General features: G+C 42.8%; 1 protein-coding gene and 1 non-coding gene across 2 annotated transcripts in view; both read left to right on the top strand.

The window, feature by feature from the left end:
• The window catches only part of UBE4B (ubiquitination factor E4B), a 124,491-nt gene that overhangs the window by 85,924 nt on the left and 18,826 nt on the right, over window positions 1-19,741 (top strand). Inside the window, exons 17-22 of the mRNA XM_043924666.1 lie at window positions 1,354-1,552; window positions 2,699-2,837; window positions 9,195-9,294; window positions 10,963-11,090; window positions 12,414-12,512; window positions 13,225-13,460. Coding sequence (XP_043780601.1) covers window positions 1,354-1,552; window positions 2,699-2,837; window positions 9,195-9,294; window positions 10,963-11,090; window positions 12,414-12,512; window positions 13,225-13,460 — 901 coding nt within the window. The remainder of the gene's footprint in view (window positions 1-1,353; window positions 1,553-2,698; window positions 2,838-9,194; window positions 9,295-10,962; window positions 11,091-12,413; window positions 12,513-13,224; window positions 13,461-19,741) is intronic.
• Window positions 7,663-7,735, top strand: TRNAH-GUG. The gene has a single exon. It is a non-coding gene; the product is annotated as a tRNA-His (tRNA).

The raw sequence follows: 19,741 nt of genomic DNA, 5'->3' as shown, positions 1-19,741 counted from the left end.
GAGGAGACATTTGGTTAAATACCTGGCTGAGAAGGAAGAGCTATCCAGGACTTCTTCCCTGACAGCCTATGGTTAAGGCTCCATGCTTGCATTGCAGGGGCTGCAGGTTCAATCCCCGTCCCTGTGTGGGGAACTGAGAGCCCATGTGCTGGAAGTAATGGCCAAAATATGAAATTGATTTTTTTAAAATCCTGCATGCAGATTAAGTTTTAAAAAAAGAAAAAAAGAGCCAGCCATCGCAAGGCTGAGAAAAGAGCTTTCTAGATTTGTGTGATGCATGAAGGTGGGAATGAATCCACTTTAGAATAAGCTCCACTTTCAGGCTTTTGTGACTGAAGGATAGTGAATAGGAAAGAAACTGGGGAGTCATGGGCTGGAGAGGTGGGCCGCCGTACCAAGGAGGATCTTCGGGAACGAAGCCATCAGGGCTGCTGCCTGGAGGGTGGGCTGACGTAGGAGGCCAGGGTACAGGAGGCAATCCCAGGAGACCCAGTGTAAGGACACAGTTCCTGATGCAAAGACTGGTGACTGAGACCACTTTACCAGAGTGGAGAAGTTACAAGGACATCCTTGCTGTTTTATTCATGAGCAGCGTGACATTTGTACTCAGAAGAAAAAACAGAGAGAGGAGCACGGACCTGTTATTAGACCACCTTGATTTCCAGCTGGGGTTCCATCATCGGCCAGCAGTGGGACAGTGGTTCTCTGTGCCCCTATTTCCTCATTGCCAAGTGGGGATAATAACAGTACTGACTCATGGACTTAGTGTATGTTAGGATTGCGCCCAGTGCATCGTGAACTCTCCGCAGATGTTATCTATCATTATTAGAAGTGTTATATTCATGAAGCAGGATTGCACTAACACTGTCAGCCCGAGAAGCTGTTCGTCTAATAGTCACAGTGAAACTAGTTCTGATGCTTTTGAGGAGAATAAAGAAGAGAAAGGAAACAACATTTATTGTGTTTCTCTTTACTGATTTTGAGGCTCTTGGGTAAATCATGTAAGTTTTCTGACCCTTAGTTTCTTCCTCTTTAAAATGTGAATAATATTATCACTCAGTTCTAAGGGCTGTTGTGGAGATTCAGTGAAAGACAACCCTTCACACACAGTTGTACTGTGTGGTTAGTCGCTCAGTCGTGTCCGACTCTTGCGACCCCATAGACTATAGCCTGCCAAGGCTCCTCTGTCCATGGGATTCTTAACACTCAACAAATCTCATCTACCAGCAGAGCTCTATGACAACAACGTGGATGTCCCCTCACTGACTTGAGGATGAAAATCTGCTCTTCTTTCTTATAAAATTGTGCCAGAATTCCTGTTCACATTGTGACTCGGTACTTTCTGTTTTGCAGACAGACGATAGGTTGGTGTCAACGGACGGATTCATGCTGAATTTCCTTTGGGTACTGCAGCAACTTAGTACAAAGATCAAGTTAGAGACAGTCGACCCCACGTACATATTCCACCCAAGGTGTCGGATCACGCTTCCCAACGACGAGACCAGAGTGAATGCGACGATGGAAGATGTGAATGACTGGCTGACTGAACTTTGTGAGTGATGTGTTCACTGTTAGGTCATGAAAACATCACCCTTCTGTTTTCTTTTAATTAAAAACAAAAACGTAGAATAGATATACACATCCTATATGAGAAGGATCCATTTGGACTCAGCAACATTCCACAGTTTGAGTCTGACACCAGCTAGAGCGTCCCTGTCTGTCACCTCCCAACTCCCCCCAACCGCTAACTCCCTCTTGCCCTTGCTCCTGTTCTCCATTCTTAGGGTCAGTTTTCATTGACTCCTGTCCCCTTAAAACTGCTGTTACGGGATTATCAGGAAGAGAACTTTAATATCTTAATAGCAACTCTAGTTCATACAAGTTGCACACAAGGAGACTGAGGTTCCAGAAGGTGCCCAGCGCACCTAGACTGTCAGTCAGCACATGGCAGCTGCTGCTCAAGTGTCCTGAGCTGAGCCTTGGGCTCTCCTCACGGTACCACACTCCCTGGTCTGAGCTCTTCCTTCCAGGTGTTTCATCTGGCTACAGTTTTTCATACCTGTCAGTAGTAAAGGGAGCAAGCTCATTCTTTCGGGAAACAGAAATTTAGAAAACAGAAAAGTAGAAATGCAAGAGAAATGGGTGCCATATTTTATGTTGCCAGATATTGGGTTTGAAAGTGATTCCTGAGTAGAGGGGGGAGAAAATCCACTTAAATAAGTCCAACACGGGCTTATTTACATAATTTAGTACCATTTTGAGGTTTAACAATGATGTGTTTTTTTAATTTTATATATTTTTTAATTGAAGGATAATTGCTTTATGGAATTTTGTTGTTTTCTGTTAAAGAAAACAACAAGAGTCGGCCATAGGTATACATATGACCCCTCTTAAATCTCCCTCCCATAAGAGTGACGTTTGAGTAGTAGAAATGTTTATATAAAAAACACCAGGAAGACACATCATAAAAGATCATTAGTGTCCATCTGTGTAAACATTTAATCAGATAGAGCAGAGTATGTGATCATTAAATGCAGCTCACAGGAAATCTGTTTTTCTTAAAATAATACTGTTTAATTTTTAAATGTGTCCTTAAACTTCTTGAAAATTCAAGTGTAATTTTGTCTTCTTAATTGCACTCTTTGCTAATACAGTCATGTGATAGATTTTATTGCTGGGATTTTGTGCTTTTTCCTAGATGGAGATCAGCCTCCATTTTCTGAGCCGAAATTCCCTACGGAATGCTTCTTTCTCACCCTGCACGCCCACCACCTCTCAATTCTGCCCAGCTGCCGTCGCTACATCCGCAGACTGCGGGCCATCCGGGAGCTCAATAGGTATGTGTGTGATGCCGTGTCCTGAGGTTGCACGAGCCACCACTCCTTCTCACAAGCATGCAGTTCCCTTGTGACCAGCAGACTTGAATGTGAGGGGCGTGTATGTTACAGAACACCATCTGCCTCTCCTACCACATCCATGGTCCTTGGTTGGCCAGAGTTCTTTACAAATTAAGGGACCCAGACTTAGATTTCTTAGAGTTCCCAACCCTTGGAATGTGATTGAGACCTCTGTGAACTTTTTCTACTGGGCACCTTATTATCAGAAGACACTTTAAAGGATCTCTTGGGTCCTAGACATACCCCTGTTTCCCAGGACTGTGAAACATTAATTTTGGTTTCCCTTAGTAAACAAGATCATTTACTCATACCAACATTGCAATTCACTTTATTTTTTGCATGTTGTCCTGTGGCATAAGAAGTCAAAAATGGCCAGATAGTAGCCTCAATTTCCCATTCATTAACACCATTGTTATATTTCTTAATCTGAGCATTTCTCCCCATGGATCAACACCTGCGAACAAACCAAAGCCTCAGGAATAGGAGGCAGACATTTTTTTGAGCAGATGAGCTGTAATAATAATGGAGCAGCCACTTCCGCCGTTGGTTTGGTCCAGGAGTGCTGTAGTAGTGTCTATATCTGCCTTGAACTAAAGTAGAATTAATCACTGACTAATTCTAATCATTACTGGTAGCTTTCTAAAGTTTTTTTCCCGACACATAATCTTCTTGTCTGTAAATGATGACAGTTTGTTTATGTCATGCTGCACATGGGCTTTCTGTAGTTGCAGCTAGTAGAGTCTATTCTGTTGTCGCGTATAGGCTTCTCATTGCAGTGGCTTCTCTTGTTGTGGAGCATGGGCTCTAGGCTCATGGGCTTCAGTGGTTGCAGCTCCTGGAATCTGTAGAGCACAGGCTCAGTAGTTGTGGCTCATGGGCTTAGTTGCTCCAAGGCATGTGGAATCTTCCAGTCTTCCTGGACCAGGGATCAAACCATTTGCCCTGCATTGACAGGTGGATTCTTATCCACTGTACCACCAGAGAAGTCCTTTCTTTTCTTTTTCATGCCTCACTGCCCTGGCTACAGTTTCTACTATAGCCTTGAGTAGAAATATTGATAGCTTTCTTGAAATTTTTTTATTTAAGTTAATGGGGGAAGTTTTTTGAACATCTTCTATTACCAGATAAAGAAATTCCCTTTTATTTTGTGATTTTCTAAAAGATTTTTGTTCTTAATTGGAGTTGATTTTTATTAAATGCATTTTCCATCTCTGTGAGGAGGTCAGATTTTTTCCCCCCTTTATTTTATTCATGTGGTTGAATTATATAAGTTGGCTTTCTGATATCAAAGCAATCTTACATTCTTGGGGAAAAACTCAACTCTGTGTTATTGCTTTTATATCTCATTGGATATTCAGTTGCTAATATTCTGTTTAGGGTTTTTGAGCCTATATTCAAAAAGAAGATTGACCTGTGATTTTATTTCTTACTAAGAATTAAGTAAAGTCTCTCAGTCATGTCCGATTCTTTGCAACCCCATGGACTGTAGCCCACCAGGCTACTCTGTCCTTGGAATTCTCTAGGCAAGAATCCTGGAGTGGGTTGCCATTTCCTTCTCTAGGGGACCTTCCCGTCCCAGGGATCGAACCTGGGTCTCTCGCACCGCAGGCAGACTCTTTACCATCTAAGCCACCAGGGAAGCCCAAAAGTGAGTCCTTCTCAAATTTTCTTATCAACCTTATGCTTGTCATGTAGAATGAATTCTGAAATAGTCCCTCTTTTTATATTTTTTGAGGTGTTTATTGTGTAAGAGTTATTTCTCCCTTTAACATTTAGAAGCATTGCTGAAGCTGTCTGGGCTTAAAACTTTCTTTGTGGGAAGGCTTCTAAGTTAGGTATTTTATTGTTAATAGACATAAGACTGTATAGATTTTCATGCCATCTTCTGTCAGTTTTCCCGTGGTATCTGAAAGTTTCAAAATGCTTAGGCATTAAGTTATTCATAGTATCTTGAGCTGTGGATTATATAAAGATAGGTTTTTTTTAAGTTTCAGATTCCTGGAGTATTTGTTCCTTTATCTCTTGTTATTGATTTCTAGCTAATTTCTACTGTGTACTTTGTACTTTATTGAGATCTACTTTGTAGCCAACATTTAAATTAGTAAGCATTCCATAGAAGAAAAGAACTTGCAGGAATTCCCTGGCAGTTCAGTGGTCAGGGTGACTCACTGTCACTGCCAAGGGCCCAGGTTCAACCCCTGGTCTGGTCAGGGAACTAAGATTCCACAGTCAAGATAATAAAAGTAAAAAGAAGAAAACTCACATTCTATGTCATTTGTTGCAGTGTTTTACATATATCAATTGAGTCGTTTGTTTATATTTTGTTCAAATTTTCCTTCTGTCTGCTGCTTTTATCAGCTTACAATATCAGTTATTGAGAGACTTATAAAAATTTCAAACTGTGTTGTATCTGTTCCTTCATCCTGGAATGGGTGGCATCCTGTGGTCCCATCATTCTCACCGACTCTGGAGGATACATTTTCAGTGACACCATCTGCCACCTGCCCTCCCAGCCTACAGGGGGAGTCAGTGCCTTTCAGAGATGTTGGTGTTCCCCTTACCTGTATATTTTTCAGTGCTGTGATATAAGAAGTGTCTTCCAGGACATAGTTAGGGCATGTGTGTGTTTTGAGAGGGTGGTTTTCTGAGCTAGTCATATATAGTAAATCTACATTGATATTCCCATCTTCTTATATTTTTAACTCCTTCTTCTGAATTATCTCAAGGAATTCTTGACAACTTCATTTAGCAGAGATCACTGTGAATTCTAGGTTTTAGACAACCAGCTGGGCACACAGAGCCCGTCTTGGTTACCCAGAATAAGACTGAATCAGAGCCTCTGGGAGTTGTATTCATGTCAGTGAATTTATCACCACATAGGAGTTTGTTAGCATGATGCTCTGTTGCTGATCAAGGATGTTCAGAATCTATTCCCCACTTAGTGCTGAATTTCTGTTACTGCATATATAGTAAGTAGAATAATAGTGTCCCAGAGATTTTCACTGGGCTTCCCAGGTGGCAGCAGTGGCAAAGAATCTGCCTGCCAATGCAGGAAATGCAAGACACAGGTTTGATCCCTGGGTCATAAAGATCCTCTGCAGTAGGAAATGGAAACCTGCTCTAGTAGTCTTGTCTGGAAAATCCCATGGACAGAGGAGCCTGTTGGGCTACAGTCCATAGGGTCACAAAGAATCAGACATGACTGACTGGCTGAGCACACAAAGATGTTTACATCCTATTCCCACAGAACCTGAGAATGTGTCACCTTGCATGGTGAAGGAGACTTTGCAGATGTGATTGAATGTAAGATCTTGAGATAGGGAGATTTTCCTGGATTATCTGGGTGGACCCAGTATATCACAAGGGTCCTTTCAAGAGGGAGGCAAGGGAGGCAGAGTGAGAAAGGAGATGTGATGACAGAATCAGACATCAGAGTGGTGTGGGTCCACAAGCCAAAGAATGCAGGCCCCCTCTGGAGGCTAGAAAGAGCAAGAAAACACTCCCCACTAGGTTCCCCAGAAGTAATGCATATCTGCTGACCCACTGGAGATTTCTGGCCTCTGGAATCCTAAGGCTATACTTGTGCTGTCTCAAGCCAGTAAGTTTGTGATAATTTGTTAGAGCAGCAATAGGAAGCTAATATAACATATTAGCAAGTCTGTTTGTTTGTTTTTTTCTTCTAACATAACTTTGTAACTGGCCCTTAAGGACAGTGATCTACTCCAGCCGTGGTGGAAGCAATGAAATGTGGTGGGTTGGGACCTTAGGGAAACCGGCATCATCCTGCAATGTGACCACTCAGCTACAGTCACCACAGGCGCTGCTGCTGCTCTCAAATGAGGCTCAGGAGACTGGGGGTGTGGGGGGGGGGGTGCCTGGATTCTCCAGAACCCCTCCGTTTGAATTCTTGGAATCCCAGCCTTCTCTGTGACGTTCAGATAAGAGATCCAGTGAGGTTATGGATGCAGTCTGTGTTCTCATCTGGTGCTCTGTGTGGACCAGATTCTGCTGCTTCACGGTCATCCTGGAAACGCCCTGACTCACTAGCTTTTCCTTGAGGTGAGATCTTAAAACCGGGAACCTGTAGTTTCCTCGTGTGAATGCCCCAGTGTCTTCACGCATAGCCACTCCATCTCTTCATTCCCAGAAATCAGTAGTGGTTGTTCATGCAGCTGTTTTTCCACCGAGAATCTTGGGCTTCTGGTGTTACGCCCTCAAATGCTCAATGAATCTTTACCACTTTGAAACCAGCCCAGTTGAAGAACTAATAATCCCAGAGCCTGTTTTCCTTGAGGGTCTGTTACCTGCAACCTCTTCCTGCCAATAACCATACAGGTTACTATGTTAGCTTCTTTTTGTTGCTCCAGCAGATTACCATGACCTTCGTGTATTAAAATAACAAAAATGATCGTCTTAGGGTTTTGGGGATTAGAAGTCCTAAAACTGAGGCTGCATTCCTTCTGAGGCTTTAAGGAAGAATCTTTTTTTTTTTTTTTGCCTTGTCTAGCTGCTAGAGACCCCTTGGCCCACAGCCCCTTCCTCCATTTTCCCAGACAACAGTGTAGCATCTTCAGCTCGCTGCCTCTCTGGCCTCTGCTTCACTGGTCACCTCTCCTTCTCTTCTCCCCCTTCTCTGACTCCCTCTCCTTCTCTTCACTCAGACCCTATGAGGACATGGGACCCGCCCAGACAATCCAAGACAAGCTCCTCATCTCGAGGTCCAAACCCTTAATCATATTTGCAAGGTTCCTTCTGCCATGTGGCTTCCCTGGTGGCTCAGAGGGTAAAGCATCTGCCTGTGATGCAGGAGACCCAGGTTCGATCCCTGGGTTAGGAAGATCCCCTGGAGAAGGAAATGGCAACCCCACTCCAGTATTCTTGCCTGGAAAATCCCATGGACCAAGGAGCCTGTGGGCTACAGTCCACAGGGTCACAAAGAGTCAGACACGGCTGAGCAACTACACTTTATGCCATGTAAGGCAACATATTCACAGCTCCTTGGGATTAAGCTGTGACATCTCCTTGCTCGTGGTGGTTGGGAAGCCGGGGTAGGGGTGGGGGGCGGGCACTCTGTCTACCATGTCATGTTCCAGTTGTAGACAAAGGAGTCCACTTTATCTGAGGTTAGTAGAAAAAGGGTTATTAAGGCTGTTATTTGGTTTATTGAGGAAGGCCTGGAAAAGAGGACTCCCAGAGCTCTCCTTTGAACTGGGCCTGCCAGGAAGCTGCTTCAAAGTTTAGACTCTGTCAGCACTTCAGCCAAAACCCTTCCACACTGTGCTTCCAGAAGACCCATGTGACTAATCTCTTCACTGTATTTACTTCTACCTCCAATGAGGGTTCACCTCTTGGTAGGAGCTAGGTCATGTGCAGAAGTGCTGGCCACAGGGGAGTCTGGAAAATAAATATACTTTTGAAAAATATATCACTGGACTTCCGTAGTGGTACGGTGGATAAGAATCCACCTGCCAATGCAGGGGAGAGAGGAAGATTCCGCATGGTGTGGAGGAACTAAGCCAGTTTGCTACAACTACTGAAGCCCATGTGCTCTAGAGCCTGTGCTCCTCAACAAGAGAAGTCGCCGAAATGAGAAGTTACGCACTGCAACTAGAGAGTAGCCCCTGCTCGCCACAACTAGAGTAAAGCCCGCATGTAGCAACGAAGGCCCAGAGCAATCAAAAATGAAAAAAATATATATGTATCAATGATACAAAAATATGTATGTATCATTGTGTAGTTTTCTACACCATGTTTTGATAGAATGGGTTGAAATGTGTTAAGTGAGGCAGCCTTTAAAATATGCAGCATATTCCATGATCAGGGAAGGCTTTACCTCAATGACAGGTGATATTTGAGGAGACACTTGAAGAGAGTGCAGGAGTAAGTCACAGAGATAACCTTAGAGAAGAACATTCCAGGCAGAAGGGAAAATGCCTAGTCAAATTGTCTTTTGCTTTGGGTAATTGAGTAGGCATAATAATCTTGATTTTTCCTGAGACTTCATTTTCTCCTTCCCAGAAAAACAAGAAACAATATTTCCTTCCAAAAGTAATAATTACTGTATTTCACCAAATCTAAAATGCCATCCACTTTTAAGATATTACGTTGGGAACCAATAGAAAAGATGAACGCTGCCAACATAACCATAACTTCCTATCAATTTTAATGATGCTTATGTAGTGGGGGAGGGAGAGGGGATGTATGTCTGAGAATCAATGAAATTGTGAAGATGAATAGATACGATGGATGATGGATCTGTGTGTCTTCTTTCATTTGACTGTTAGTCTTTAATTTCAGAACTGTGGAAGATCTGAAAAATAATGAAAGCCAATGGAAAGACTCCCCACTGGCAACCAGACACCGTGAGATGCTGAAACGCTGCAAAACCCAGCTTAAGGTCTGTATAGTTAACGGGGGTAATTGTGGATCAGCCTCACAATAGGAATTTTCCCACCAGAATATGCGCCTTTAATGAACAGTTTAATGTCCTCATTCTTTCCTCATTATTCTTTTCCCCCAAGATAAAAATGGTACATTTAAATGCGTGTTGATTGTTTCTATGTATATGTAAATCTCAGGACCAAAAATGCATAGCTTGTGCCAGTAATTATATGAATTCTTAATGGATCTTATCATCCTTGAAGATCATCTCCCTTTCCTTACCTCACGCAAGATGTTCCCCCTCTGCTAACCCTGACTCCGCACCAGAAACACACACACTCCAGTTTGTCCAGCCTCACATCTTCATGTTTGACACAGTGGATTTGTGGTAGTGGAAAGCTCTCTTTCCTTTGCCCCTCATTCTTCGTTGAATTGAAAATGATCCATTGTATAGAACCTAACTGTAGATGGGAAGATTTCTGCTTATAAACATGGTGGTGGTGATTTAGTTGCTAAGTTGTATCTGACTCTTGCAACCCCATGGACTGTAGCCAGCCAGGCTCCTCTGTCCGTGGGATTCTCCAGGCAAGAATACTGGAGTGGGTTGCCATTTCCTTCTCCAGGGGATCCTCCTGATCCAGGAATTGAACCCAGGTCTCCTGCATTTACTGGCAAATGATTTACCGACTGAACTATGAGGGAAGCCCTTATAAACATATAACGAAGCTTATAAACGTGGCTAAAAACAAACACTAGCTAAAGTTGTACAAGGGAAGCACAGACAGCAAATGTATTCATTTTTCTGTGTTTATGTTCAGATTACAAAGCTGAATGTTAGCTGGCTATGTTTTCTGTTACAGTAGGATGATATGTAGAAATTTTACCTGACTTAGATTTCTGGTACAAGTTAAAAGTTTCAGTTTTATTTACTAATGGAGTAGAAACCTCTTTGAGAAGCAGAATAAGCCAGGGACTCTTTTCTGGGGTCTGTAGACCCCTTAAGCACTCCAGAGAGAGGTTTCAAGAAGTCTGGAAACTGTTGACATTTATATGTAATGTGTGTGCATGTGGATGTTTAATCTCACAGTGATCCTCTGAGATGGGTGTTACACCCTTGGTGAACGAGCATTTTGCCCAAGATGAGCTCAAGTACTGACCTGGAATTTAGATGTGAATATGTCAGGCTCCTTCTCAGTAACCACCACTGACTTCCAAAGGGTCTCTCTTGTCAAGTTTTTCAAATATGACAGTGATGACTTAGCCTTTTCAGCACTAAACTATGCCCAGTGGTTCGCATGGCACACCTTCTTAGAGCAGAGGAAGCTCTTGAGACACAAACAGCATCTTACAGCCCATTAGTGCTAATGCTCTGGAAGCCCTAGAGCAGGGGTCCCCAACCTCCAGTATCTAATGCCTAATCTGAGGTGGAGCTAATGTAATAATAAACCTAAAGTTCAAAATAAATATAATGTGCTCAGATCACCCCAAAAAACCATCCCCACCCCACCACATCCCACTCTGGAAAAATTGTCTTCTACGAAACTGGTCCCTGGTGCCCAAAAGGTGGGGGACCACTGCCCTGGAGCCTAGATTTCCCAGCTCCTGGCCCGTGCCCTGCCTGTGACCACACATAGGGACTTAGCCACCAGCTAATCTATGAATGGGGACATACCTGCCTCCACAGAAACTGGTACGATGCAAGGCCTGTGCTGATGCTGGCTTGCTTGATGAGAGCTTTCTGAGAAGATGTCTGAACTTCTACGGCCTTCTCATTCAGCTGCTGCTCCGCCTCCTGGACCCTGCCTACCCGGAGTGAGTTGCTCTGTCTTCCTCCCCGTCTCCACTCGTCCAGGCCGTGTTGTCTTTATTGCTCTACAGAGCCGACACCCAAAACCAAGACCTGGGATAATGTAATCAGGAATGCATTTCCAGATTGTACTTAGATAGACTATGAAAGTAGTGATGTTAATAGCTGTTTTCTCTGAAATTAGTTACAGTAGTGAAGGACTGTCAACACTTCTTAGGTTAATTTTGAGAGAGTGCTTTTTGAAAATTGGCTATAAAATCTTTGATAAAAAAGGAAATCTATGAATTGGAAGTGAAAAGTTGGGATTAACAGGATATTGGGCCCCCGAGCACTGGGTCCAGGCAGACCCCTAGTCAGTTCCAAGAATGAACCGAGAACATCATGGATCTCTTTATCATCACCTGGACAGCTCCTCCAGACAGCCATTTTTGTTTTCTTTGTTACAATTTTATGGTTATTATGAAATCTCCAGATCATCAATGTTGGGGAGGTTGGCCAAAGCCAGCTGCAGGAATGGAAAATAGTATTTAAAGTAAAAATGTCCCCGATGGTAAGAATTGGAATTCTAAACCAGTTCTGCCAATCCTCAGAATCTATATTCGTTTTTGTTTAGTCTCTTAAGTCGTGTCCAACTCTTTTGTGACCCCATGGACTGTAGTGTACCAGGCTCCTCTGTCCATGGGATTTCTCAGGCAAGAATACTGGAGTGGGTTGCCATTTCCTTCTCTAGGGGATCTTCCTGAACCAGGGATCGAACCTGGGTCTCCTGAATTTGCAAGTGGGTTCTTTACCACTGAGCCATCAGGGAAGCCTCAAAGTCTATATAGGTACAGATTATGGCGTTGATTACAATCATTCACATAAGGAATTATGGAAGAGAAAGAAGAATATATAAAGCAGATGCCTTCCAAAGAATCAAAAGTTGCCTTTTGCCTCTAAATGCAAAAGCGTTTATGTGTAGTATTAAAGATGAAATTCAAACATATAAAAGCAAAGAAATAAATGTGTGGCTGTATTGTCTTAAACAGTTTGAACTGCATAAAATGACCAAACATGACACTTTTATTTCCTTCGCGTTTTATTTATTGCATTAACAGGAAACCAAGAAAAGGAACAACATTCACGTCCACCTTAGCACATCCCCATCTTCATGATTCCCTGTTCATTTCTGGTTGCAGTTTCTTTGCCTGTGCACTGTTTACTTAGTTGTATTATAGAATGAGAACTTTTTGCAGATGAACCACTTATTGTAATTGTAGTGTTCTAGTCCTCATAGTTTGATGTGTCACGATTTCACTTTGTAACCTATACTTTTCTCTCTTTGACAGTGTAACACTGCCTTTAAATTCAGATGTCCCCAAGGTATTTGCAGCATTGCCTGAGTTTTATGTAGAAGATATTGCTGAATTTTTATTTTTTATTGTACAGTAAGTCCCATTCACATATTACATATTTATAATATGTTTTTATATTTAATGTACACATTGTATTACAAACCTCCATTTGATGCCACTGAATGCTGCCCAGAGACTGGAAAAATAAATCCAGCTGTGGCACCAAGCCAATTCCAATAATATCTCAAGACAGAAGCAGGATTAACAATGCTAGTAATAATGTACTCTGTGAAAATTGAGTTGAATTTTTAATAACTGAGTATGCGTTTCTGAGAAACAGAAGGAGAAACAGTTTATAAATATCTGAGTGAACATTCAAAAGCCAGAAATACCCACATCTGTATTTTGTACCAATATTTTTCTCAGCTGTAAAATTAGAGAAAGCTTACAAAGAAATAGGTTGAGTTTATAAGCAGTATTTGAAATCTGAAAAAATGAAAACTCCATCAAAATATTTTTTAAAGTCTTTTTGGTCGTGAAGATCTTTTGTAAAATTATGATTTAATTGTAGCTTCGGTTTATTTTCCAAGACGTAAGTTAATGTAACATGCTGTGGTCAATAGACACAGTGGGTTTGAAATCCTATCCAGTTATAATGTGAATAGTCACCTTAAAATCAACAAGTTAAAGTCCTTCAGCAACCTGGTTCCTCAACCTATTCGTCCCCTTCCTCGCCCAGTCAGAAGCATCCACCCACGTTGGGCCTCTAGAAGCTTCACTACCTGTCCTTCTCGCCTCTCTTCAGATACTCTCCTCAGGTGCTTTACGAGCCCTGCACTCAGGATATTGTGATGTTCCTCGTCGTGATGTTGTGTAACCAGAACTACATCCGAAATCCGTATCTGGTGGCCAAACTGGTAGAAGTCATGTTCATGACCAACCCTGCTGTTCAGCCAAGGACCCAGAAGTTTTTTGAAATGATCGAGAACCATCCCCTCTCCACCAAGTTGTTGGTCCCTTCCCTGATGAAGTTTTATACAGGTAACTTTCCTGGTGTGTACAGGTGGGCAGGATTTTCTGAAACCAGCAGGTGAAGTTGTTCTAAACCTGCTACCTAATCTCCTAGTGTCCACATAGAAGTATCACCCACTAACCCACCGCCAGCAGTACAAAAACTATTGGTTATTTTCCGCTCAAGTTGTGGAAACGTTACACTGACCACTCTCTTTAATGCATACTAGTCACTGATAATTCAATGGAATCCATAAAAAGGTAGAGGGGTTACATTGAGACCAAACTGATGTTTTTATCTGAAATTACCTGGTTCATTTTATATTTGATTGTGCTAGGTCTTCATTGCTGCACACGGGCTTTCTCTAATTGCAGCAAGTGGGGGCTACTCTTTACTGCGGTGCTCAGGCTTCTTCTTACAATGGCCTCCCTTGCTAGGGCACATGGACTTCAGTAGTTTCAAACCCATGTCCCCTGCATTGGTGGTGAATTCGTAACCACTTGCACCACTAGGGGAGCACTACCCGGTTCATTTTATTTATTTATATATATATATATATTTTTTTTTAAGGTGTTTATTTTTATTTTGTTTTGGCCATGCTCTATGGCATGTGGGATCTTAGTTCCCCGACCAGGGTTTGAACCCGTGTCTCCTGCATTGAGAGCATGGAGTCTTAACCACTGGACCACCAGGGAAGCCCCTACCCGGTTCATTTTAATTTCTAACTTACACCATTAGTTTTGCAAACACAAAGTTTCAAAACTGTGGGTGCAACAGGGAGGTGGTTAAAAATGCTTATTCTTGGGACCTCCCCCCCACCCACCCCCCGAAACCAATGGAATTAGGATCTCTGGGAGTCTTCACTCATTCACTAATTCTATACATTTATCGAATGTCTACTCTTTGCTGGGCACTGTCCTAGGTGCTGGGCGACACTGGTGAACAAGATTGAGAACATACCAGACACTCTGCAAGGAGGTCTTCCTCTTCTGGTTGAACTTTATTCTGAGTTTCCATTCGTAGTTTGGCTTTTCAACTGCAGATGTATTTTCATAAAGCCAGTTAGTTACCTGCAGGCCACATTCACCTGTTTTCTACCAAAGGCACATGATTGTACTAATGGGACAGTTTTTCTCCTGTTGTATATTTCTCAGGAAAGGAAGTGTGCTGTCTATCTTCTTACCTTCTATTGAACCTAGCACACTCTGGGCACTCATTTAGCAGAATATACTCACCTTGCTCTTGAAAGAAACCCCAGCCTCCATGAGCACAGTCCCTGCTGTTCACAGAGGCAGCAGTGGATTGAAGGTTCTTCTGTGTTCAGTGACAGCCATCCCTTCTCAGTTGATCAAGACCTGCTTCTGCTCATTTTGAGATGGTGCCCATATTTCTCTCTGCTTCTGAGGCTCAAGAGTCTATCTTCTTCCGCTTCGTCACTATTACCTTGTGTCATCTCTTGGAAGTTTCTCTACTTCCCTAGTCTACCTGTATCCTCTTAAACCTAAAGAAGTCCACAAGCCCCTTGAAGTTTTGTTAACATGCTCACCTTGGCAACAGAGAGCACTCCTGGGTAAAAGGCCCTTGCTTGGCTTGCCTGTCCTTTTCTTAACCTCTTATCCCTGGTAGGAGAGGACCACGGGCCATTCAGGTACAATTGGTGCATCAGCTGTTTACAGAACAGGACCTCATATGGTACCCTGCACCTGTCAGGCGTCACTGAATTGAAGGTAATCTTAAATTTATTTTAAAAAAAAATGATGAGGTACCTCTTTTCACCTATCAAACTTATATTTAAGATGGGAATACCCAGTGTTAAAATGGCTTTAGAAAAATAAACTAATCTGCAAAAGCCTATTTCAGCCCTTCTGTCACTAGTATGCAGAATCAGTGCTGTGAAACTGAGAATGTAGGTTGGTAAAGCGTTTCTGGAAGGCAAATTGGCCATCCACACCAAACACTTTAAATAGTGTTCCTATCTGGGGACTTCCCTGGCAGTCCAGTGGAGAAGATTCTTTGCTTCCGCTTTGGACAGCACAGGTTCAATCTGGTTTGGGAACTAAGATCCCACATGCTGTGGGGCACAGCCAAGAAATAATAATAATAAGGAACACTGGAGTAACAGATTATCTGTGTTGGAAGCAGCCATTCTCTGTCCCTGGGGCTGGGGGAACCAAGGGAAAAGGCTTGGGGTTATTGGAATCTGGTCACTCAAATGATTTCCTAAAGGAAATCAGCTCTGAATACTCGGTGGAAGGACTGATGCTGAAGCCGAAGGTCTAATACCTTGGCCACCTGATGGGAAGAGCTGACTCACTGGAAAAGGCCCTGATACAGGGCAAGATTGAAGGCAAAAGGAGGAGGAGGTAGCAGAGGATGAAATGGTTAGATAGCATCACTGATGCAATGGACTTGAATTTGAGCAGACTCTGGGAGAAAGTGAAGGACAGGAGAGCCTGGTGTGCTGCAGTCCGTGGGGTCGCGAAGAGACAGGACTTAGTGACTAGACAATAACAGCAGCAACAAATAGTGGAAGTATTAAAAAGAAATTCCTGCCAGTTGTAGGTCAGTTAAGTAAATTATCATTTATCCATCCAATGGGTCCATGTGAGCCTTGAAAAATAGTGTTAGTTACATTAAATGGTTAAGTAATAAAAAGAAAGTGCCATTAATGGGACAGTTTGTCAACTGTGACCACCTTTTGGTACACAAACATATATTACAGATAAAAGTATGGGAAGATATGCACCAAAATGTTAACAGTGAGTTGTTCTGTTTTTGAATGGTTAAATTGCGTGTGGTTTTATTTTTCTTTTTTAAAAAGTTATCTAATGTCTTCCATTATTCTATAGTAAACTTGTGTTGTTGGTATTGAAAAAACAAAAAAGATGTCAGTTAAATGCATTTTGTACTCAGTTAATGCGCTGGGCTTGTCAGTGGCTTTGGGATAAAGGACAGGCTAGGCCTCCTGCCTGTGAGGCCCAGGGTGGGGCGGAGGGGCACCGTAAAGATTCCAGGAGCGGGTGGATGAGTGGGTGTCCTTTCTCCTTTCTGCCTGGCCACCAAGCAGCATGCCCTCTGGCCCTGGACCGCCTCTGTAATCATGGGTGGATGATAAGATGATACCCGTGCTAATAATAACTGCTGCTTATTGAATATTTACTAATCCTTTCACTTAATCCCCACAGCAGTCCTCAAGATGGGTGCTATAAATATCTCTCTTGTACAAATGAGGAAACTAAAGCTTAGAAGGGTCTTGAAGCTCACTGAAGGTCAGCAGCCAGTGAGTGGCAGCGACCTCAGCAGTTAGGCATTAGCACAGGTGCTCCACCTGTTCCCCAGGGCCCGGCGCCTGGGGAGCCCCACAGTGGGCATGGCAGACATTCCCCTACGTGTCCAGCAAATCCACATTAAGTCCTGCTGGTTTAGGTCTTGGCTCCTGAGCACGGCCAGCTCTCAGACATGAATTACAGCTTGATCTCTGAAACACGCTCCTCTTTTACACCCAGAGAGGGTCTAGCTTAGATAGTGCCTAAGGTCAAATGTTTGTTCCAAAAATAAAACTGAGTTTCAGAATGTGAGTGAGTGTGCTCAGCCGTGTCTGACTCTTTGCAGCCCCCATGGATTGTAGCCCTCCAGGGTCCTCTGTCCATGGGATTTTCCAGGCAAGACCATTGGAATGAGTTGCCATTTCCTACTCCAGGGGATCTTCCCAACCCAGGGGTCAAATCCACATCTCCTGCATTGCAGGCAGCTTCTCTACCACTGAGCCACCAGGGAAACCCAAGTTTTGAAAAAAAAGAGTATTTTATTTGTACTACAGCAAAGGTGGTACTTCAGGACTAGCACTCAAAACGTGGCTACTCAGAACCAGGAAGGACACTGATAACCAAGACAGCTTCAAGACCATTCCCTTCCCCAAGCTGATCTGAGTCAGCAAAGACAGTGTTAGCCCAAGTAGACTTGGTCACCAGCTCAGCAAATACGCATGGAGCTCCTACTACACCTCAACTCCGGTGCTGCCCCTTGGGCCTAGCCGCGCGAACGCCAAAACTCCGGCCACTGCCAGTCAGGCATTCTGGCGTGAGAACAGACGTGGAACCAGTAAATAAGATACTTTCAGAGAGTGGGTGTGAGGGGGGGCCGGTGCTAGTCTTTTTTTTTTTTTGATACTGCACCACTTGGCACGTGGGATCTTAGTCCTCTGACAGGGATTGAACCCACACCTTCTGCAGCTGAAGCGTAGTTTCAACCGCTGGACCACCAGGGAAGTGTCGCCAGCCTGGTGTTACTTTTAAGAAGCACAGTCAGGTCTCCAAGGAGATGACTTTGGAGTGATGTTGAAAACAAGGCTAAAGAGGGACCCCTGAGAAGATCTCAGCCACAGTATGGCAGGCAGTGAGAACAGCACATGGAAAGGCCCTTAGGGCCCCGGGCAGCTTATTGAATCAAGACCTGTGAGCAGGAAGCAGGGATCTAGAACTCTGCAGGTCTTCTAGAAATAGGACTTGGAACAGACAAAAAAGGAGAAATACCATATGATATTCCTTATATGTGAAATATAAAAAGAAATGATACAAATGAACATACAAAACAGAAGCATTCACATACTTATAAGAAGAGTGTATGGTTGCCAGTGGGGGAAAGACAAGGGGAAGGGATAGTTTGGGGGTTTGGGATGGACTTGTACACACTGTTATATTTAAAATGGATAACCAACAAGGTCCTACTGTATAGCATAGGGAAATCTCAATGTTATGTGGCAGCCTGGATGGGAGGGGAGTTTGGGGGAGAGTAGACATACATATGTAGGGCTGAGTCCCTTTGCTGTACATGCGAAACTGTCACAGCATTGTGAATTGGTTATATTCCAGTACTTTGGCCACCTGATGCGAAGAGCTAACTCATTGGAAAAGACCCCGAGGCTGGGAAAGATTGAGGGCAAATGGAGAAGGGGGTGACAGAGGATGAGATGATTGGATGGCATCACCGACTCAATGAACATGAGTTTAAGCAAACTCCGGGAGATAGTGAAGGACAGGAAAGCCTGGCATGCTTCAGTCCCTGAGGTCACAAAGAGTTGGACCCAACTTTGCTACTGAACAACAACAATAAAAGGTTTAAAGTTTGGGGGAAAAAAAGAACTAGGACTTGGGGATTATATCTTGGACTGATGCAATTTTGAGGGAACATTAGCAATGAACTTTTTGTAATGTTGGGAGAGATGTATGAGTCCTAAGTTCACGGTCATTTCTTGTCTGTACTGTGTTCAGGATACAGGACAGGTGTTCTGGGCCATTTAGAGCACAGACGAGGCTCGTCAGCCCTCTGTGTGTTTCTCCCATAGACTCCATTAAGTCAGCCCTCCATACTGCAGTTCACACTTTTATACAGTTAATAAAATGATGTTTAGTTCAGCTTAAAGAAAGGTGCTTTTAGATCTTCATGCTAAGGTACTATCCTTTTTTTATCTTTAAATAACTTCTTTTGTTTTTAAGTCCCTATTAAGTATTCATTGGGAAATACAGAAGATAGAAAAAAGAAAATAAAGCTCGTTGATAATGTCTGCACTCAGAATCTCTGTTAACATTTTGCTCTGTATCTTTCCAGTCAGCTTGTATCTCGCATGTGCAAGTGTGTGTATTTTTTAATATGAGTCGACCCAAACTATATATTTTCTTTAGCAGCCTGTGGTTTTATGTGCGTGTGCTCAGTCGTGTCTGACTCTTTTTGATCCCATGGGCTGTGGTGACGGAACTTTCCAGGCAAGAAGACCGAAATGGGTTGCCATTCCCTTCTCCAGGGGATCTTCCCGACCCAGGAATTGAACTCGTGTCTGCTGCATTACAGACAGATTTATATCACAAATACCTTTTTGCATTCTCTCTTAGGCATTGGATTATTTATATTTTCTTTTGTATAAATAGTACTTTAATGAATATCATTGGAGATCAGTCTTTGAACATGTTGTGTTTTCATTCCCGCCTGCGTTTGTAGTGTCTTGCATCTTTTCCTTAAGTCCGTTGTCTTTACCTGACAGTTTTCCCTCTTTTTAAAATTTGTCATGAGTTCAGGAATTTCTCATGCTTAAGCTATTTGTCTTTTTATAAGAAGTTTGATCTTTGTTCCATTTTAAAAGCTACAGGGATCATGATAACTGGTAAAGAATGACGAGTACATAGAGATTTACTATGCTTTTCTCTAGTTTGATACATGTTTTAAAATGTCAGTTATACAAAAGTAGTTAAAGTAATAATCAAATTCAGTATATATGTTGCCCTTAATAAAATTTAACCCAGTGTTTTTTCCCGCT

This window comes from Cervus elaphus, chromosome 14 (assembly GCF_910594005.1).
Source record: "Cervus elaphus chromosome 14, mCerEla1.1, whole genome shotgun sequence".
In the NCBI taxonomy this organism is placed as follows: domain Eukaryota; kingdom Metazoa; phylum Chordata; class Mammalia; order Artiodactyla; family Cervidae; genus Cervus; species Cervus elaphus.
The sequence above is the reverse complement of the archived record's forward strand: the minus strand, read 5'-3'. Positions and strand labels throughout refer to the sequence as shown.